At 35.5% G+C, this 23,259-nt stretch overlaps 1 protein-coding gene across 1 annotated transcript in view; it reads right to left on the bottom strand.

Annotated features, from left to right (window-relative positions):
* Window positions 1–20,566, bottom strand: part of LOC136034766 (dynein heavy chain, cytoplasmic-like) — a gene marked incomplete in the record, with an annotated part of 269,617 nt that extends 249,051 nt beyond the window's left edge. Inside the window, 2 exon segments of the mRNA XM_065716167.1 lie at window positions 5,842–6,131; window positions 20,479–20,566. Of these exon segments, the coding sequence (XP_065572239.1) occupies window positions 5,842–6,088 (247 nt within the window).
* Between the last annotated feature and the right edge of the window lie 2,693 nt (window positions 20,567–23,259).

Here is a 23,259-nt window from a genome sequence, read left to right as displayed (position 1 = left end):
CGGGACACAAATGACGACCGGGACACAGGGAGTATAAATGACGACCAGGATATAAGTAAAAAAAACTAAAAAAACTAAAAAAAAGGTAAAAACTACAAAAAAACTAAAAAGAAAAAAAAAGAAAAACTAATAAAAAAACTAAAAAATCTAAAAATCTAAATAAACTAAAAAGAAAAAAAATAAAAAAGGAAAAAAATAAAGGAGAAAAACAAAACTAAAAAACGAATGTATATACAGACCGGGACACCGGGATACAAATGACGACCGGGACACAGGGAATATAAATGACGACCGGGACACAGGGACACAACTACAACGGGGACGCCGGGGGGCACAGGGGGATATAAATGACGACCGAGACACCGGGACACATGGAATATAAATGACGCCCGGGACACTCAAAGAGAAATCACAGACTGGGACACCGGGACACAAATGACGACCGGGACACAGGGACAAAACTACAAAGGGGATGCCGGGGGGCACAAGGGGATATATAAATGACGATGGCGACACAGGGAATGGTAGATTAGCAATCACCATCAACAAAGCTCAAGGGCAATCATTAGAATCATGAGGTATAGATCTGAATACGGATTGTTTTCCCATGGACCATTATATGTTGCATTTTCAAGAGTCGGTAAACAATCTATTTATATGCACAGACAATGGGACAGCAAAGAATGTTGTATATTCGCAAGTTTTACGTAGTTAAAAACATATATATATATATATATATATCTATATTCACAGGTGGGACATAGGGACACAACTACAATGGCGCGTAACTAATATGGCGCGTAACGACTTACGCGCGCGGGGGGGCTTGGGGGGGGGGGGGCGCGAAGCGCCCCCACCAACTAGGTGTTGGGGTGGCGCGAAGCGCCACCCCAACAGCTAGCATATATATATATATATATATATATATATATATATATATATATATATATATATATATATATATATATATATATATATATATATATATATATATATATATATATATATATATATATATATATATATATATATATGTTTTTAACTACGTAAAACTTGCGAATATACAACATTCTTTGCTGTCCCATTGTCTGTGCATATAAATAGAATGTCAGGTTTACCGACTCTTGAACATGCAACATATAATGGTCAATGGGAAAACAATCCGTATTCAGATCTATACCTCATGATTCTAATGATTGCCCTTGAGCTTTGTTGATGGTGATTGCTAATCGACCATTCCCTGAGTCGCCATCGTCATTTATATATCCCCCTGTGCACCCCGGCGTCCCCTTTGTAGTTATGTCCCTGTGTCCCGGTCGTCATTTATATTCCCTGTGTCCCGGTCGTCATTTGTGTCCCGGTGTCCCAGTCTCTGATTTCTCTTATGTCCCGGTGTCCCGGTCGTCATTTATATCCCCCTGTGCCCCCGGCGTCCCCGTTGTAGTTGTGTCACTTATATTCCCTGTGTCTCGGTCGTCATCCCGGTATACATTCGTTTTTGAATTGGTATATGATGAAATAAATTTTTAATTTTTTCCCTTTTTTTCCTTTTAGTTTTTTTTATTGGTTTTGACCTTTTTTTAGGTTTTTTAGGTTTTTTAGTTTTTTTCTTTTTTCTTTTTAGTTTTTTTTTGAAGTTTTTATCTTTTTAGTTTTTTTATTTTTATTTATATTTTTTTAGTTTTCTTTTTCTCCTTTATTTTTCAGTTTTTTTCCTTTTTTTAGTTTTTTTTTTCTTTTTAGTTCTTTTAGTTTTTAACTTTTTTAGTTTTTTTTAGTTTTTTAGATGAAAATTTTTTTAGTTTTATTCCTTTTTTTCTTTTCAGTTTTTTATTGGTTTTTACCTTTTTTTTAGCTTTTTTAGTTTTTTTTCGTTTTTTCTTTTTACTTTTTTTTTAGTTTTTATCTTTTTTACTTTTTTTATTTTTATTCTTAATTTTTTTTTATTAGTTTTTAGTTTTTTTGTAGTTTTTGCCTTTTTTAGTTTTTTCAGTTTTTTTTAGTTTTTAGATTGTTACCTTTTTTAGCCTAACCAGGATTTGAACCTGGGACCTTCATTCTCCGTTCTGACACCCTCCCTCACCGAGTGACTACTCCAGCATGTTCATTTTGGTGTATTAAATGGTATATTATTAACCAAATTAATGTGTTTTACAATATACTAAGCATCGTCATAAAAAAAATGACGACAACTAATTTCATGACGTCAGTCAACACAGAAATTAAGTTCTAAAATTAAGTCATGAAATTAGTTGCCGTCATTTTTGTTTTGACGGTGACGTCATTCAAGTTATATAAGACATATGTTCACGTAGAAATCTATTAATGTTTAAGTTTACAATGACTGATGAAGATGTTCAAAGAGTCTATGCCAAAAAACTTGCTGCTGATAGAGAAAGTCAGAAAAGAAAGCGTGCCGAGGAACTATCAGCAGCAAGTTTTTTGGCATAGACTCTTTGAGCATCTTCATCAGTCATTGTAAACTTAAACATTAATAGATTTCTACGTGAACATATGTTTTATATAACTTGAATGACGTCACCGTCAAAGCAAAAATGACGACAACTAATTTCATGACGTCAGCCGACACAGAAACATGACGTCACCTGACAACTAATTTCATGACGTCAGCCGACACAGAAACATGACGTCACCTGATCCACAGATCCACAGACAGACAACTTATTTTTATATATATAGATAGATAGATTCCAGTTTACACCAGGAAACTCCACCCAAGATGGACTAACGGCTTTGAGTTTATGGGTCAACAAAGTTCTGGATTCTGGCCTTCTACCTGCAGCAGTCCTGATCAATATCACAGGAGCATTTGATAGTATGTACCACCCTGTTCCCCTTGGAAAACTGGAGCATATAGGAATAAGAGGCAAAACTCTTGATTGGATCAGATAGTACTTGAGGAACAGCAGGATTTATTTGAGAGAAGATCCAGGAAATAATGTAGTCTTCAATTGCAGTGTCCCCCAAGGGTGAATATTAGGACCAGTACTGTTCCTGGTTCACGTTAACGATCTGAGTAGCGTATTAAACCTGGCATGCAATATTCTATGCTGCTGTAAGCTATGTCAAAATGAAGCTTCTTTTCAGCCTGTAAATGATGATGAACTTGTGGCCTTTGCAGATGATACCACACTAGGCTGCTCTGAAAGGGACAAAACAGAGCCCATTCCAAGCTTATGATTGTTCCCAAGGAGACATATCTCTGGAAGGATTCTAATGGACTTGTTATTAATGATGATAAATCTTGCATTTTATTTTTTTGCCAGGTTGGAAGTGTCCATCTGGACGTGTGTGGTATTGAAATGTCCAGAGGTTTGATGCGTTGACCAGAAAAGCGTTTTGAAAAATACCTGGGAGTCCTGCTAGATGAGAACCTGTCATTCCTGCATCACATTCAAGCAGTAGAGCTGAAGATATCCCGGAATATTGGAATAATAAAGAAATCAAAGATACTTTGCCGCAGGAAACACTGGTCCTGCTATACAATGCTCTTATCAAACACCATTTACAATACCATGCAATGATCTGGCAATCAACTTTTAAATCTCACCCGCAGAAGCTCAATTAGATTCATAAACAATCTTTGAGATTAATTGGAAAAAAATGAAAAATATTTGTAAATGGAGATGCTGCATCATCAGTCATGCTTGACCTTTGTTTTCAAGTTTTTAGCTGGTGAACTCCTGTCTGCATTTAAAACATTATTTCGACCAACTTCGGACCAGCACAATCGAAATAACCAATCATCATCAAACCTATAATTACCCTTCACCCTGACTATATGATCAGATTTTGCTCCAAATTAAACTTGTGCAAAAGTCATGGATCCTGTTCCCAGAAGAACAGAAAGGTGGGAGCTCCCTCGCATCATTTAAAAGAAGAGTAAAACATTATTTATTAGCATTGGAAAAGATTAGTTAAATAATGGTAAATATATATATATATATATATATATATATATATATATATATATATATATATATATATATATATATATATATATATATATATATATATATCTATATATATATATATAAATAAGTTGTCTGTCTGTGGATCTGTGGATCAGGTGACGTCATGTTTCTGTGTAGACTGACGTCATGAAATTAGTTGTCGTCATTTTTGTTATGACGATGCTTAGTATATTGTAAAACACATTAATTTGGTTAATAATATACCATTTAAAACACCAAAATGAACATGCTGGAGTAGTCACTCGGTGAGAGAGGGTGTCAGAACGGAGAATGAAGGTCCCAGGTTCAAATCCTGGTTAGGCTAAAAAACTGAAAAAACTAAAAAAAGGCAAAAACTACAAAAAAAACTAAAAACTAATAAAAAAAATAAAAAAGCCGAAAAACTAAAAAAACTAAAGAAACTAAAAAAAGGAAAAAAATTTAAAAAACTAAAAACTAAAAAAAAGGAAAAAACTGAAAAATAGAAGAGAAAAAGAAAACTAATAAAATTAAGAATAAAAATAAAAAAAATTAAAAAAGATAAAAACTAAAAAGAAAGTAAAAAGAAAAAACGAAAAAAAACTAAAAAAGCTAAAAAAAAGGTAAAAACCAATAAAAAACTAAAAAGAAAAAAAGGTAAAAAACTAAAAAAAAATTTCATCTAAAAAACTAAAAAAAACTAAAAAAGGTAAAAACTAAAAGAACTAAAAAAGAAAAAAAAACTAAAAAAAGGAAAAAAACTGAAAAATAAAGAAGAAAAAGATATAAAAGGGGATATAAATGACGACCGGGACACCGGGACACAAGGAATATAAATGACGCCCGGGACGCTCAAAGAGAAATCACAGACTGGGACACCGGGACACAAGGAATATAAATGACTCCCGGGACGCTCAAAGAGAAATCACAGACTGGTACACCGGGACACAAATGACGACCGGGACACAGGGAATATAAATGACGACCGGGACACAGGGACATAACTACAAAGGGGACGCCTGGGTGCACAGGGGGATATATAAATGACGATGGCGACTCAGGGAATGGTCGATTAGCAATCACCATCAACAAAGCTCAAGGGCAATCATTAGAATCATGAGGTATATTGTTTTCCCATGGACCATTATATTTTGCATGTTCAAGAGTCGGTAAACCTGACAATCTATTTATATGCACAGACAATGGGACAGCAAAGAATGTTGTATATTCGCAAGTTTTACGTAGTTAAAAACATATATATATATATATATATATATATATATATATATATATATCTATCTATATTCACAGGTGGGACATAGGGACACAACTACAATGGCGCGTAACTAATATGGCGCGTAACGACTTACGCGCGCGGGGGGGCTTGGGGGTTTGGGCGAAGCGCCCCCACCAACTAGGTGTTGGGGTGGCGCGAAGCGCCACCCCAACAGCTAGTATATATATATATATATATATATATATATATATATATATATATATATATATATATATATAGGCTAATGTATTAGATATAAATAGAATAAATTAAAGTTAAAATTTGATTTTATTTTGGTACAATAATGATGCGGTTTCCCCTGGGGCAAATGACAGGAGGATATTTGGTCGTTATGTTGGAAAAAATGAAACGTGAGTTTGTCAGTTTGTTTCTGAGAGTAGGTACTGTGACAATGCTGCATATTATGTTTAAAAGGTATCAATTGAGGATCTCAGAGTATTGTTATTATGTGTAACTTATTTTTTGAATTGATAAAAAAAACAACATTGAACTTGAAATTTACTCTAAAAAAAAATAAAAGTAAAGAGACATATACAAGTACAGGTGAACATTAATATTCAAGATTAATAATACAGAATAGCTGATTCAAACCTTTGACAGCTGACTTCTGGATGAACAAAGATCTAAACTGAGGGTCAGTTGCAAACTTCTTTACAGAATCTTGAACTTGCTTGTCAAATAGAAGCTTGTGAAGATTGTTGATATTTGATTGGTTAGTAGCTGAAATATCTTCTTCAAGCCAAACTGGTACAGCTTTCAACAAATAATTTATAAAAATATTTGGATCCAAAGCAGGAGATCCTGCAAGACTGAGGGGGGCTTCAACAAGATCAGCCATGTCTGGTTAAGCCTCAGATTGTTTTCTTGCCTAGTCAATATCTCTAGAAAATTAAGTAAGCATAAATGAACTGTTTTTAGCAAGTGTTTTTAGCAACTGTTTTTAAACATCAATCAACTGTCAAAGTTATCTAACCCCTTGCTTTGATCCTAATAATCAAAAACAGAAATGGCTATCAAGAGTAGGTAGTAGAATTTCAGCAACCATGGACAGATTGAAACTTGCAATATAAACTTATTGAAATAATTTGCACTATGAGCTATTTGTCACTTTTCAGAATGATATACTATATATAAACTATTACGAATTCAGCAACTTCATCCTTATGTTTTATTTTTATTATTATTATTTATAATTGCTACCTAGACAGTAAATTCTTGTTGATAACAATTTTTCCTACATTCAAATATATTAAACAGCAATCAAAGGTACACCCTTATAATGCATATTATAGTTTCTTTTGAGGAAGTATCCAATATTTTGGAAGTGAAACAAATTATTTTAGCTTTTTGCTTCTCCTACATTTATTTTAAAATAAAGAGTGGGAATTGAGGGGCACTAGCTCTCCTGTATGATAAGTAATCCTGAACATGGTATTAAACACAGACAGAAACTAAATTTTAAGACAAAAGGGCAAGTTTCGCAATGTCTCAAGAACGAAGTAAAAGAGCTTATCAATGAAAAATTGCTTTAAACAATGAAGCTTTTAGCTCACATGTTTTAAAAAACAATCCCATAAAACGCTTCCAATACCCATTAACTAAATTTCTGATCTCATAAATACTACTACTAATAACTCACCACAGCACCAAGCTGCCTGAGGCCAACGCAACTATACATGCTCCTTCTCAATCCCAATCTATTCAAAGCCTCCCTCTTTACACCCTCACAGGATGTTTCCATTTCCCTTAAATCTTTCTTTATGACATCTTACCATCAAACCATGGACAACCTTTCTGTTTAGCCCTAGACAGTTGGCCAAAAAGGAAAATCTTTGTCAATGTGTCATCCTTTGTCGGCAGGACGTGCCCTAGCCATCTCAATATTTCTCTCATCATAGCCTTAGAAAACAAGATTGAACCACACGTTTCATATAGCCTACTTTTTGAAACATGGTCAGTCAGCCAAGTATCCAGAACAACCCATAGTACTCTATTATAAAACTCTCACAAAAATACTCTCATTGAGGCACTATAAGACTTTTGACAAAATATACACGCACAAAATAAAACATACTACTACTACTAGCTTACTGCAGCACCAAGCTGTATGAGGCCAACAGAGCTATGCAAGCTCCTTCTCTGCCCAAATATATTCAAAGCTTCCCATTTTTCAAGGGCAACCGCCCCCCCCCCATCCATGCCCATTGTTTCCAACAACACATTCAATCAACATTTTTGAGATGGTCATTTTGTTCAACATATTTGAAAGGTCCAGTAAATAATGTCTTTGGAGATGACCCCCCCCCCAAAGGCCTCAGGGCAAGGGCTATAAGCTATAGCCTACTAGTTGACATTGCTAACACCTAGGGTTTTTTTTCTGGGAAGCGTGGTTGCATCTCATAGGCAGTACAACAGCACTGCCTAAGTAAACAACAATGTGGGTGCAATGAACTATTTATTTTATTTTTTGATTTGTTTTAGACCAGGGCACTTCATTTAGAAGGATTTTTCATAGAAACTTCCAAAAGGGCTCATTCAAATGAAAACTGAATAATCGGAAGTAATTGGATGACATCCAGCCCCCCCCCCCCCAACCCATCATTTCCCAGAACATATCCAGCCAAAATTTTGAGATAGCCATTTTCTTTAGGGTAGTTGAAAGGTAAGATAAGAGAGATAAGATAATATTTATTTGCAAAAGGCTATCACAAGCTCTAAAGAGCCGAATTCGCTTTATATGTCACTAAAAGCTAAGAAAAAAAATATCAAAATAGTACATTAAGTCAAACACTTAAAATTAAAAGGGATTAAAAAAGCAAAATCATCAAAGATAAAGGGCAACTTAACAATTAAATTACAAAGACATTGCAGTAAATAAAAAAAGAATAAAAACGGCAATAGAGGAAAAGGGGAATTTGGCAATTAATCACGAATTATTATTAAGGTGTCCCAGAATAAAGGGTATAAAACTTTTGCGAAACCTTTCTGTAACAGCATGGATCGGAGAGTAAGTTGGGATTGCTAAGGAGGCTGACCGGGGGAGTCGGAGTCTAATGGGATTGTGAAAATCAGGGAGTAAGTCCTCAGTACTGGGATTGGAAACGACTGATTTAGCGAAAAGTAGGCAAATTTTTTTTTCTCCTTTCTTTTAAGGTGGTAATGCGCGCAGCTTTAAGGAGGAAGGAGTATTGAATTTTGCCTTCTTTGTAAATGATCCTGAGCGAACGCTTTTGGACCGACTCGATTTTGTCACTAAGTTCATTTGAAAGTTGCGAATGCCAGACCGGACATGCATATTCCAATAACGGCCTGATAAAGGATAAGTAAACACGGAGGGAATGTATCTTAGGACAATTAAATTTGTTTAGTAGCTTAAAAATGGATAGTGATACATTTGCTTGTTTAACAATGTTGGATACATGTGTTTCCCACTTAAGATCATTAGAAATTGTGACACCAAGAAGCTTAACATGTTTCACTAACATTTCGCTTGGAATCGGATCGCAAAAAGCAGGAGTAGATTTCAAGAAGTTGATTGTCATTATCTGTGATTTAGTGGGATTTACTGTCATATTTAGATTCTTGGATTCATCCGAACATTGGGTTAGGATTTCAACGGGGTCACTTTTAATATTCCTATGACATACTTCAAGGATCGACAAGTCATCAACATATTTCCATCTTTGGGGGAATTCCTTGCCAATTTCGTTAATCATGACAAGAAATAATAGTGGTCCCAATAAGGTTCCTTGAGGTATTCCACAGTACCTAGGGAGGGGGTTAGAGAAGGTATTTTTGTATTTTACAACTTGTGATCTGTCTGAAAGGAACGATATAACAATATTTACTAAGAGTGGGTCAATGTCAAAGTTATTATGTAGTAAACGAATTAGGATAGTGTGGTCAACTAAGTCAAACGCTTTTTGGAGATCGACTAAAACCAAGTTTAGCCAAACATTTGGTTTCTCTAGTTCACTTAGGATCGTGTGAATCAAGTGTACAAGGTAATGGGTGGTGGAGGTTTTTCTTAAATTACCAAACTGTCGGATGTCAATGCGTGGTATAATTTTAATTTTAAGCCAGTCAGAAAGGAACCCTTCGTAAAGCTTAGAAAAAAACTGGAGTGAGTGTAATAGGACGCATGTTGGTTATAGTCAGACTGGAAGATTTCTTTGGGATGGGTGTTATAAAACCTAGTTTCCAGCAACTTGGGAATTTACCAGATTTTGTAATTTGGTTAAAAATATCAGATAAAGGTCCAGCAATTGTGTCTGAAAAGGCTTTAATCAAGTCAATTGGGATGTCTAATGGGCAAGTACTTGATTTTTTGAGCTTTTGGATTTTATTTATAATATCAGAGGGAGAAATTTGGGGGAAAGAGGTGGAGGGAGGAATAGTTTGACCTGAGCCAGTGAAAGGGGGGAGACTTTGTACTATGGACGCAAGATGCAGGTTCAAAAAGTTGGCTATCTTGTAAGGGGGCTCAGGGAGATGAAAATTAACTTCAACAGGGTTTTTTCCGCAAATCTCTTTAATTTTCCTGTACCATTGTTTGGGTTTGTTAGAATACAAATCCTTAACCTTACTATTGTAATACCCAGAAGCTGCCTTTCTCAATTTTCTCTTCAGGAACTTTCTTAGATCATTAGCCTGTGTGATATGTCCTTGCTTGAACAAATTAATTTTTTTCCTTATTAGTTTTTTAAAAGTCGCAATAATGTAGGGTTTATTGGTAGAGCATATTTTAATTTTTTTCACCGGAAAATGGGCTTCATAATTATTCTTCAATAAATTTTGGAGGGACAAAGCCTTGAAGTCGACATCATTTGTTTGGTACACAGGGGGACCAATTTTCACTAGTGATCCAAGAGCCAAAATTGTAGAGTCCTGAGTCAACTAGAGGTCTAAAGACGGTTTCAGTAATAGTAAAGGAATGTTTAACTGTAGCTAGTGGAGATAGGAGTAGGCTAAAGTGGTAACTACCTTCGAGAGGAGGAAGAATGGTGACGGGTCTGTAGAAATTTGACATATTGGTGCATATTAAATCAAGAGTAGAATTGCCTTTGGTAGTAGGGACTTTTACAATTTGTTTTAGACTAAAAGTATTACATGTAGAGTCAAGATGTCTCATGTGGACTATTACATGTAGACATAATAGTCCAGCAATTATGTCTTTGAAGATGACACCCCATCCCCCAGGCCAAGGGTAGCTGTATAAACTTAAGAAGAGACTCATTGGATTCAAAATCAGCAGTTCTAGCGTCCTTTCTAAGAGTCAAAGTGATCAGAGGGCAGCTAACCCCCTGACATTATGTTTTTCCCAAATAAATCTGATAGAAACTTTGAGATAGCCTTTTGTTCAAAATAATCCAAAGATAAGATAACAAGGCTGTTGGTGTTGAAACAGCCCCTAAGAGTCTGGGGGCAAGGGTTGTAAGTTATACCCTGGGAACATATAAAGGTTTTATAGAAGAAGAGGTTGTGTGAATTTTAGAGGAGGCTCATTTTACTAGAAATGTAAATTTATAGTTCCCTTTTAAAAGTCAAAAGTGATGGAGGGCAACTAGCCCCATCCCTGACATCCTCTTTTCCCAAATGCCTCTGATTGAAATTGTGTGATAGTCAGTTTGTTCACAATAGTCCAATGACCATATGACAATGTCTTCAGGGTGGACACAACCCCCCACAGCCCAGGGACATGAGTTGTAAGCTATGCCCTGAGGCATGTAATATTTTTATGAAATGTGTGGTTGAATAGATTCCAGATGGAAGGGGGCTTATTTGATTGAAGGTCAGAAGTTTTAGTGCTATTATTAAGAGTCAAAAGTAAATGGGGGGCAACTATACCCTCCCCCAAGCCTATCATTCCCAAAACACATCCAATCAAAATTTTTAAGAGAACTATTTTGTTTAGAACTGTTGAAAGATCTAGTGATTGTGTCTTTGGGGATGTTAGCCTCCCCACAGTCCTTAGGGCAATTTTTTTTTTGTTTACATGTGGTATATGTTATTGAGAAAAGTATGCATGTTTGAACTTTACTTTCCAAAATGACAAAAGGCATTCAGGTGACCCTTTCAGGGAATGTTGAGTAGAGCATTGAACTAAAATCAAAACATGTTATGCATATATAGACTGTCAAAGGAGCATAACTTGGGAATGACTGAGTATATTAATTAACTTTCAAGAAATGATAAGAGAGATGATCAAGAGGCAGTATTTCCATGCTAGCACTACTACCACAACTACCACCACCACTACTGCCACCACACTACTCCATTTAAAATATTGAATGGACATTTGAAATAAATGAAAAGAAGGTTACATATATTTACATTGTCAAAAGAGTGTATCTTGAGAATTGATTTGGGTATTAAATTAGAACTTTCAGAGAATAATGAAAGGGTGAGATCATCTGGCTAAAAGGTAATATGTGCACACTGCTACTAATAATATTATCACTGCTACATTTACTACTACTGCTACTTCTATTGCAACTACTTGTAAGACCAAGAGCATTGAGATGAAAATTTCAAGAAGTATAAGAAATATACAGGTTATCAAAAGGACATATCAGCAATGTCATAACAATGGCTAATTGTATTAAGTTGAAGCTTCTAGGACTTAGTGAGAGGGATGTTCAATTGACCAAAAGCAATATGTTAATACTAATGCTGCTACAAGGACTACTACTATTTGTATTACTACCACTACTTCAACTACTGCTTCTATTGCAACTACTTGCAAGGCCAAGAGCCTTGAGATGAAAATTTCAAGAAGTATATGAACATACAGGTTATCAAAAGGACATTACAGCAATGTCATAACAATGGCTAATTGTATTAAGTTGAAACTTCCAGGACTTGTTGAGAGGGATGTTCAATTGACCAAAAGGCAATATGTTAATACTACTGCTGTTACTAGGACTACTGCTATTACTATAAATACTTCTACTAGTAATGCCAATACTACTATTTTGACTATTATTACAACTATGCCCAATGGTATGAAGGTGATATTTACATAGAATTTTGAGGGGGAAAAGTGAACTGCAATCACAATCACTAATTGTAGGAAGGTTGTCAAAAGGGTGTAACAGAAATATCTTAAGAACAGTTTGGTATGTGAAGTCAAAATTAACATTGCTTGTAGTGGGGGATGTTGAATTAGCCAAAAGGGAATATTTGCATCCTAATGCAACTACTTCCATTCATGCTATTATTACTACTACTATCATTACTGCTTCTGCTACCACTAAAGGTAAGGCTACTACATTTAATTCTATAATTCTACTGGTCCTTCTACTACTGCCACTATTAAAACTAATAGTCAGCCCTACTCATGGTTTTTTTGTTTTTTTTTAGTTTGACTCAGATATTTATTAATGTCTACTTGTTTTAGGTTGCATTTATTTATTGATGGTGATTTGTGGTAGTTTTACACTTGAAAGATTATTTGAATTATTGTCTGCTTATTTTGGTTTAATGGAGGTCTTTTCTTTGTAAAACCTGTTTTGTAGAAAAAGCTCGTTTCCACTAATATCTGTAAAGACTGATTGGGTAATAAAACAGTGCTAGTCCCTATAGTATTGTTAGTAGAGGGTTTCCTTTAATGATAAGCTATCTAAGTAAAAAGAAAACATAGCCTATCATTAGCAGGTATCAATACAGCATTTCAACTCTCCAGAAGGAAACACAATAAATTCCAAAACTACTTTAAATTTTTTTACTTAGGCCATAAGCTGGCATAGTCTATCATGGGTTTGCAATGTTTGACTAAAAGTCATTGATTGTTTATATACTGAGGATCAAATATTATCATTTACTACTATACAGAAAGCAATATAAAGTCAAACAAAAGACAATATTATGTTTGCTTTTCTTATTTAGAATAATAAAAAAGTCATACAGATGACTTTGGGAACCTCATTTTTTTTTTTATAGAGCAAACATATATAAAGTCATACAGATTACTTTTTATAACCAATTCTATTATAGCACAAAAATAAAGTCATACAGATGACCTTTTATACTTCATTCTATTAAAGAGCAAACATAAATAAAGCCATACTTATGACTTCTAATACTGTATTGTTACCAAGTAGATTAATTTATTAAGCCAACCGACCTGCAACAAAACTACATAAGCAAACAGCAATCATAAGATAATAAGCAGCAAGCATAAGCATAAAAGCACTAAACACAACATCTCCTTTCTTTCACAATAATAATTGTGCTATAAAAGTACACACACAAAAAAAAGAAAACACTAGCAATTTAAATGTCCATTATCTTCCTTGGCTTAACCACTCTACCAGTTCTTGCTACATAGGGTCGTGAATAATCCTCTCTGTTTCTGCTTTCACTGTTTGCTGCTGGAGGGGGTGTTGGAGTTCTTGGGGTTCTGTACGGGCTGTCTTGGAAGATTTCTCCAGTACTACGATTATCTGGAGTCTTTGGAACAGCCTTTTTTGGAGAAGAAGATCAAGTCACAGGAGGGTGAAATTCTGCTGGAAGGTCCTCATCCCCTGTGAATCCTGAAGATTGTTGAGCACTGTTGCCTTCAGCACTGGACCGTGGTTTCAAATGGGCCCGATTTCTGCAATAAAATCTTCAGCTTGTATAAGGTAAGATCTTGGAGATATGCATGACGTCACTGCACCTTTCATCCAACATGTAGCTTCCTTTGACAGCTTGACCCAAATATGTTGGTTGTCTTTCAACTCTATTAGATCTTTAGAAGTCTTGTCATAGTTCTGCTTCTGCCTTTCTTGTTGACTAGTTCTTGCTTTGAGGAACTTTGTCTTTGGAACATTATTTGGCTCCTGTTGCTGCTGAGTACAGGGAAGGATGGATCTTAAACTTCTACTCATAAGAAGCTGGGCAGGTGATTCCTCGCCATCTATTGGAATATTCTGATATTCTAAAAGATCAAGGTAGGGGTCTGTATTGGACTCTATACCTTTTAGCATAATCCTACTCGCTATATCCACGGCCTTCAGCCTTCTCAGCATGGCCATTAGACTGCAGGATATTCGGACTTAAAGTCAGATGCTGGATGTCCCATTTCTGCAAAAAGGAGTGGAATTCATAGGTTGTAAACTGTGGTCCATTGTCAGACCCAATTTTTTCTGGAATACCATATCTAGCAAAATGGGCATTGAGCTTCTTTATTACTTCTGAAGAGGTTGCCAGTTCGACTCAGTCAATCTCTATGAAAAGACTATAGTAGTCACTGGTTACTATATAGTCTCTTCTGTTGATCTTGCAAAGGTCAATACCCAGGTATACCCAAGGATACTATGGGATTGGTGTTGATATCAGTGGTTCTTTCTGATTATTTATGGAAAATTTCCCACAAGCTTTGCAGTTCCAGATCAGATCTTCTATAGCTGAATTCATATTTGGCCAGTAAATGGAGCTTCTGGCTCTTTGCTTGCTTTTCTCCATCCCTAGGTCTGATACGTGCAATTGCTGTAGAAAGTCCCTTCATAATGCTCTTGGAATGACAACTCTATTTCCTTTTAAAATGATGCCATCAATGCTGGACAACTCATCCCTAACATTCCAGTAAGGTTGCATGCTAGCAGAACACTGGTGTTGGTGGTTTGGCCATCCTTTTTGTATGACCGAGGTAAGTTCTATCATAATTGGGTCTCTCTTATTTTCTTCCAAGATGATCCCCATCTTCTTATCACTGACTGGGATACTTTTCATAACAGAGTGAACATGGAATTCAATCTCCAGGGAGCATTCTTCATCAAAGTGGGGTGAATGCAGTCTTGACAGTGTGTCTGCAACTGGTAAGTCCTTTCCTCTAACATATTGAACCATAATATCATATGGCTGCAGCTGAATCATCATTCTTTGGAGCCTGGGAGGGGCTTGGCTTAGTGGTTTTGACAATATAGCCTCCAGTGGCTTATGATCTGTTTGTGCAACGATTCTCCTCCCATAGACAAATTGATGGAATTTTTTACAGCCATAGAGGATAGCATATGGCTCTTTTTCAATCTGAGAATAGTTTTGTTCTGTTGATGTGAAAGCCATTGATCCAAAAGCAACAATTTTTCCACATACACTCAACTCTGCCCTGAGACCATGCTTGGAAGCGTTGGTTTTCATCTCAACAGATTTTGCCTTAGTATCAAAGGTTGCAAGGTTATTACAGATCAAAGTTCTGATTCTATTCATTGCTGTTGCATGTTCATTGGTCCACTCAAAGACAGTTTGTCTGTCTCAAAGACTCAAAAACTCAAAGACTCTCTGAGGGAATAGTTTAGAGATGACAAGTTTGGAATGTATTTTGAAAGGAAGTTTGTCATTCCAAGGAATGTGGCCAGTTCGTCTTTGTTTGATGGATGTAGCATCTCAATTATGGCTTGAACTTTTGAAGGATCTGATTTGATACCATCTGCAGTTATTAGATGTCCAAAATATGGCACGCTTGTTGATCTGAATATGCATTTTTTTGGATTAAACCTTACTCCAACTTCTCTGGCCTTTTCTAGGACTATCCTTAAATCTTCATCTTTTCCTGATACAAGGATATTGTCAACAATGACGCCAACGCCTTTCAAGTTGCCAAAGGTTTCTTCCATCTTTTGCTGGAATTCGTCTTGTGCACATATTAATCCAAATGGCATTCTTTTGTATTTGTACCTGCCAAATGGGGTGTTGAAAGTTGTGACAAGTGAAGACTTCTCAGTTAATGCCAGCATCAAATACCCGGATGCTGCATCAAGCTTAGAGAACTTATTATGGCCATGAATTTTGGCTGCTATATCTTCAAAAGTTGGCATTGGATAATAGGGCCTTTGTATGGACTTATTAAGCTCTCTTGGATCCAAGCATAAACGTAACAAACCGTTTGACTTTTCCATGGCTATGATTGAATTAACCCACTTGGTTGGAGCCACCACTCTTTCAATGATGTCTAATTTTTCCAGGCGCTCCAGTTCGCTTTTAACCCTCTCATGTAAGGCAAAAGGTATTCTCCTGACAGGATTAATGGATGGGATTGCATTCTTTTCTACATAGATCTCTACTTTACCTGGGAGTTTATCTATCCCAGCAAAGACATCATCAAACTCTTTGGGAATTGGGTTCTTCTGAACACTCTTCTTTGTAGATAAGGAAGAGATAGATGTAGCTACCTTCACAAACCCCATTTCTACAGATGCTTGGTATCCTAGTACTGGGTTCGACTGTGTATCAACTACGAAGAAACTGTCCTTTTGTTGATATTTCCTTTATGTCTACAATTTATAGAGCATACTCCCACAATTGGAATGCGAGTTCCTCCATAAGCTACAAGGATCTGGCTTGTCTTGTTTAGTTGTGGTTTGGGTTTAAGTCTGTCAAAGAAAGATTTTGGGATAACATTTGCTTCAGCTCCTGTGCCGATTTTGAATAGAGTTTCCCATGCTGAATTATTCAGTTTGATAGCCACAGTTGGTTGGCTTGATTTCTCAGCTATGGCTCCAATAAGTAATGTATCAATATAAATTTCTTGTTCTTGATTTCCATCTGTTCCTTCCATATCAATAGTATCTACGGGTTTGCTACAGCAGACACGAGCAAAATGATTTGTCTTCCCGCACTTGGAGCAAGACTTCCCTTTTGCTGGACATTTGTGATTTGGGTCATATGCCCCACCACAGAAGTAGCACTTCTTACTTGTTGTGGGTTGGTCATACTTCTTTTGTCTTCTTACATAGTCTAATTCTTGTTTTACATTTGGCTCCTTTACTGTTGTAGGTGACAAGGACATGGATGACATGGACATGAGCTGCTCTTGTGTTGTCTCAAAAGCTCTTGCAATTGTCACTGTAGTCTCAAGAGTAAGGGTTCCACCTTGAGATAATAGTTTTTCTCAAATTCTATGTTGTTTCAGTCCACATATTAATCTGTCTCTCACCATCTCCTTCTCAGAATTGTCCATAAACTTACAGTCTTTGACAAGCACCTTGAGGGCTGTAATGTAATGTTCAATTGATTCATGCTCCAACTGATCCTGCTTATGGAATCTATAGTGAGCAAATATAGGATTGTTCATAGGAGCAATGCACTCTTTAAATTTCTTAAGATAAACATCAAGTTTGTCTTTTTCTTCTGATGTTAATGTCCAAGTACTAAAGACATCTCGTCCTTTTTCTTCTAGCCAAAGAAGAAGGTATGCACATTGTTGTTTGGCATTCTTTCCACTCAGCAGTCCGCTGAATATGATATTTACATGCTGTTCAAATTTTGTCCATGCTTGTAGACAAAACTACATAAGCAAACAGCAATCATAAAATAATAAGCAGCAAGCATAAGCATAAAAGCACTAAACACAACAAATACCTCACACTATTATTGAGCAAACATGAATAAAGTTGTACAGATTGCTTTTTATGCTGTATTCAATTATAGAGCAAACATGAATAAAGTCATGCAGATGACTTTTCTGGTTTCCTCTACATATACAAAATATGTGTAGTAAAAGCATTGTTTTTTTTATCTACTTGTCATAACCAAGAAGATTTACTAATACAAATTTTACCTGAAATAGCCATTACAGATGATCAAATAAAATGTCCTATGGAAGACATTATAACTGGCCAAGACTTATATAGAGAAAATCATAGAAAGTCATACAGATGACTTTTGTACCTTATTCTATTATAGAGCAAATATAAAAAAACCTAAATAAAGGAATACAGATGACTTTTTATACATCATCTCTTAAGGAGCAGCACAGAAAAAGTATAAATTGGTTTTCAAATATATGTATAATTTTTGGTTTTCCCTCTCAAGTTACCCTCTGTCCCTTGGGATAGGAGGGGTCTCTAAGCCTTGTCCATGAGCCAGATACTATTTATTTTCAATTCTAAACATCTTTGGTTTTCTCTAGAAAACTGACTTCTTTTTCTACCATTAGAAATAGGAAAGGAGGGTTCTCTGAGCCTTCCCTTGAGGCAGATCCTATTTATTCTTGGTTCTCCCTCCAAAATTGACCCCCTCCCCTTAGAAATTGGGAAGGAGAGGTCTCTAAGCCTTCCTCTCAGGGCCTATTAATTTTATTCTGAGCATCTTTGGTTTTCTCTACAAAATTTACCCTCCCCCTCTCTTATCCCTCATATACCTGTTGACACAACTGTCAATATGGTAGGACAAAAAGTGATCTGTAAGATATTTTATGTTTTCTTTACACAGCCTAGAGCTGTAGCAGTGTAATGTCTTTTGTATGACATTTTGGTACATCATCTATAATATATAATTAAGATATTTTAATTATGACAAAATAATATAATAATGAGATAAAACCAAAAAATATAGACCTACTTTTGTCTAAAATGTATTTTGTTTAGGCCTATCTCTACAATTAATTTTATAATATATTTGGAAAACCCAAGAAGTCATCTGTATGACTTTTTACATACTCTCCTTATGAGAATGAGGTACAAAGTCATTATTATGACTTTATTTATTACTTTTGGTAAATGTTTACTTCTGTCATAAGCTGTCTAAAGTATGCATTACTGTATATAGCAAGATTCTGATCATCACATGTTGTTTCTTTGTCATTATTAGAGAAGCATATTTCAGCTTTCTAAAATCCCTCTCCAACAAGATTAAAAATGCATAAAGTGGGCTTGCTTATAGGTAATATTACCTATAGAGCAAAGCATATTAGACCATGCCCTATGGAGGACATGGACATTTTTAGTTTGGGTAAAATTCTAGTTGATTGACTTTTGGCTATCTTGGAAAGGGGTTATGTTAGGAAAATGAAACTTTCAGGGATGAGTCTAAAGGCTAAAGTATGTCCAGGGAAGGTATTTTGAAGTAGCCTACCCACCTCTATTCCTTCTCTCTCTAGAGGGACCTGAAATTTGTCTACATGATCTATTGAAATTTTGACAAAACAACATTTTACCCTAATTCTTAGTTACCAGTGGCCTTTTCTCTGCCTTTAGTTCTGAAAATGCAATTCATGTTATTTGAGTAGAATTCTGAGCTGTATTAATGTTTTTCCTCAAAATTTAGGAAATGTATTTGCATAGCCAATCTTTAAAACCAGTAAAATTCTAGTTAATTGACTTCTTGCTATCTTGCAAAGGGTTTAGGTTAGGAAAATGAAACTTTCAGGGATGGGTCTACAGGCTAAAGTATGTCCCAGGAAGGTGTTTTAAAGTACCCAACTCCACTCCTTCTCCCTCTAGAAGGCCCTGAAATTTGCCAACATAACAGGCCTATACCTATTTGAATTTTGACCTTTAGTTCTGAAAATGTAATTCCTGTTATTTGAGTAGAATTTTGAACCATATCAATGTTTTTTTTTTCAAATTTAGGAAATGTATTTGCATATCTTTAAAACCTAATAAAATGGGATTGAGCAAAGTTATGAAGCTGAAAACAATTTTGTTGTACTTCAATTAAGCAGAAGATTTATTTTGCAAGGTTTCACTTTTATAACACACATATTTTTAAAGATCATCAAAGGTCAGGGCCCTCTAGAGGGGGAAGGAGTGGAGGTAGTTGCTTCAAAATACCTTCCCAGGACATACTTTAGTCTGTAGATTCATCCCTGAAAGTTTCATTTTCCTAACCTAAACCCTTTCTGAGATAGCAAGAAGTCAATTAACTAGAATTTTACCATAAAACCTTATAAAGTGAAATTGAGCAAAGTTATGAAGCTGAAAACAATGTTGTTGTACTTCATTCAAGCAGAAAATCTATTTTGCAAGGTTTCACTTTTATAACACACATAATTTTAAAGGTCATCAAAGGTCAGGGTCTTCTAGAGGGAGAAGGAGTGGATACTTCAAAATACCTTTCCAGGACATACTTTAGCCTTTACACTCTTCCCTGAAAGTTTCATTTTCTAACCTAGCTCCTTTCCAAGATAGCGAAAAGTCAATCAACTAGAATTTTACCTTAGTTTGCCACATGGAAGAGGAGGGTCAATCAGAAATGGATCTGCTCCTAGAATTAGCATTTCTAAGTGTTATGGTATGGAAACTATGCTGCAAATCAGCATAGTTTCCAGTTTAGACAGCTTGTGACAAAACTAAACATTTACCATTACTTTTGCTCTAAAATTGAACAAGGTAGATAGCCAGCCAATGATTTTTTGAAAGTCCCATCTAATGTTAGGTTCATTTTTTAGCTATCAATTACAAATCTCAAATTTTTCATAGCCAAATGCAAAAGAGTGGTCTTAATACGAGGAAGAAATCAACCTACATTGAAAAAGCAGTCGTCATCAAATCATGTACTAATCCAATTATTATTTGGGCGGTGAAATTGTTTCTTCTTTAGGCAAAAAGAAATATTTCTGTTCAATGTTGCCGAATATTTGGCATGAAATTGCGACACAATAAAAGGAAAAATGCGCCGAAAGCTACATTCTTCTAGTAAAAATGCGTGGAATGAACGACCTCCCCACCCCAGTTCCAGCTCCAAAAATTGTAGGGAGGTATATGGACTAACAACAAGTCCTTTCACCTCTTTGACTTCTGCTCCAGAAAAACTATCCACTGGAAGCGCTAGCTAAAAAATCTTGTTTATTTATTTAATCTAAGAAAGAGGCAAATTTGTTTAGCACTTGTGTGCAATAAATATTGCTTTGCGTTTTTTTTTACAATTGAAAAAAGTTCAGAATAACGAAAAGAAAAGTCTGTGAACCAAGAATAGAATATTGGAAGCTACAATAATGACTATGGTCAAATATGGTTTTGAAGCAAAGGCGCTCCAAAAAAACTGGTTAAGATTTTCTAAACGTCCACCAGAGAAATTGCCTACGTATTGTTTCGGGTACCCGGCTGACTTATCCTATTCAAAAAGTAGGTTATACAAAAAGTGTCATTCAATCCTGCTTTCTTGGACTACAGATAGATAGATAGATAAGTGTATTTTAAAGCCAAATATACAGCCATGAACCATTTCTAAAGTAAAGCAAATTTTCTCAGGCTCTTAGCTTTTGATGGGTAAGACTAAAGTTGATGAAACACATATATTTAAAAGTAGCTTTACAATGTGATTCTTTTGATGTAACTATTGGTATCAAAATTTCGTTTTGTAGAGTTTCGGTTACTATAGAGCCGGGTTGCTCCTTACCACAGTTCGTTGCCACGAACTGTTTGATTACTTTAGAAAACTTTTTCCACAAAACAAGTTCACCAAAGAAAAGTAAAGATCTCTATTAAACCGAAATTCCATCAAAACTAAAGGTTTTGACTTAATACCACCAGCTGTTCTCAAAATATTGCTTAGGTAGATTATTAGCAACTATCCACACAGTGCCTTTTGATTTATCTTTAAAGCCAGGTTTAGTTTTAAAGCATGGATGTCTCAAAATTTTGATTTTATGCATTTGGGACATCAACGAGTTTGGTTTCTTGCCCTCAAAACATGTTTGACTCTTGAAAAGGGAGCTAGAGTTTTCAATTAACAGTCGAATTTGCTCCTTTAAAAGTTTCAACGACATTGCTAGCTATTATAGAGCAGCGCTAGATCGTACATAGCTTATATGCCTTTTTGAATACCTGCATATATAAAAAGTTTTTCGTCTAATTGAAATTCCTGCTAAACATTGCTAAAAATCTTCACCTTAGTACCCTTAGCGTAATTAGTGTCTTAGCGTCAGTAATTGTAACGGTAGTATTAATTGTATATACGTAGGGCTTTTTTGGTTGTTCAAAATTCACCACAATTTACCCTAAAAGATCTAGCTTGCTATAAGCTTTTCTTGAGATATTTCTTTGTCACCTTTTTGAAAATCTACATACTCATGGTTTGTTTTGATTAATTCAAAATCCGCCTAAATATTCCAGCAAAGCTTCACCTTAATACCCTTAGCTTGCGTAGTAGCAACAATTGTAGTAGCAACAGTTATAGTAGCAGCAGTAGTATGTGCATGGAACCTTCTCTTTAAAATCCCTTTCAACACAAACTGAAAGTTGTAATTTAATACCATCAACCGTTCCTGAAGTATTGCTGATACGTCCTCTTGACAACCTTCGTCGGCACAGTGTGTTCCGATTTAGTTCAAAAAGTTTCAATATGCCTGAATTTTTCATTTTAATACCCTTAGCTTTAGTGTCAGTAGTGGTAGTGGCAGCAGTAATAGCAGTAGCAGTAGCAGTATTTGGATTAAAATTATTATTAGTAGCCTTAGATTTAGTGGCAGTATCAATACTAACAGCAGTATTAATAGTAGCAGCAGTAATCGCATTAGCAGTAGTATAAATTGAAGCAATAGCAAAAGGATACAAATACTACCTTTTGGCTACTTCAACATACCCCGCACCAAGCCCTGTAAGTTTCAACTTCACGCACGAAACTGTTCGTAAGATTTTGCTGATACCTCCTTTCGAAAGCCTGAATACAGACGCAATTGGTGGCATTGATCGGAAGGAACAAGGGCGAGGGGAGTTGCCCCCCCCCCAAAATAATTTGGAAAAAACTATGATTTATTAAATGACATTAAAACTGCTGCTTGTTCAAATTCGCTCTCTACTTCGAGCAGATATATTTCTTTTTAATTAATCCATGCTTGTTTTTAATATAAACAAAAGGCCAAAAACAGGGGTTCATTACACTTCCTAATAGGTTTCACACTAACATCTATGAAAATATTCCGTCTTTGAAACCTTATCATTAATTTCAAATTCACTCTCTACTTCGAACAGATATATTTCTTTTTAATTAACCCATACTTGTTTTTAATATAAATAAAAGACCAAAACCAAGGGTCCATTACACTTCCTAACAGGTTTCACCGTAATATTTATGCGAATATTCCGTCTTTGAAACGTTATCATCAAGTAAAAAGGTGAGTCTATTTAACGGCAATATTACGAAAATTTACTATACTTCCGGTTTTGCCACGTTTCCTGAGGTCAGCTTTATTTCCCTGATATTTAAGGTTCTTTTAATTCACAAAGTCTTTTAGTTCAGCTCATATTTTCTTGTTTTACTACTTTCAAAAGTGGCTATGAATATACCCCCTTCATTAGCGAATAG

Source organism: Artemia franciscana, chromosome 13 (assembly GCF_032884065.1).
Source record: "Artemia franciscana chromosome 13, ASM3288406v1, whole genome shotgun sequence".
Classification (NCBI taxonomy): Eukaryota; Metazoa; Arthropoda; class Branchiopoda; order Anostraca; family Artemiidae; genus Artemia; species Artemia franciscana.
Note: the sequence above shows the minus strand (reverse complement) of the source record. Positions and strands in the feature narration are given on the sequence as shown.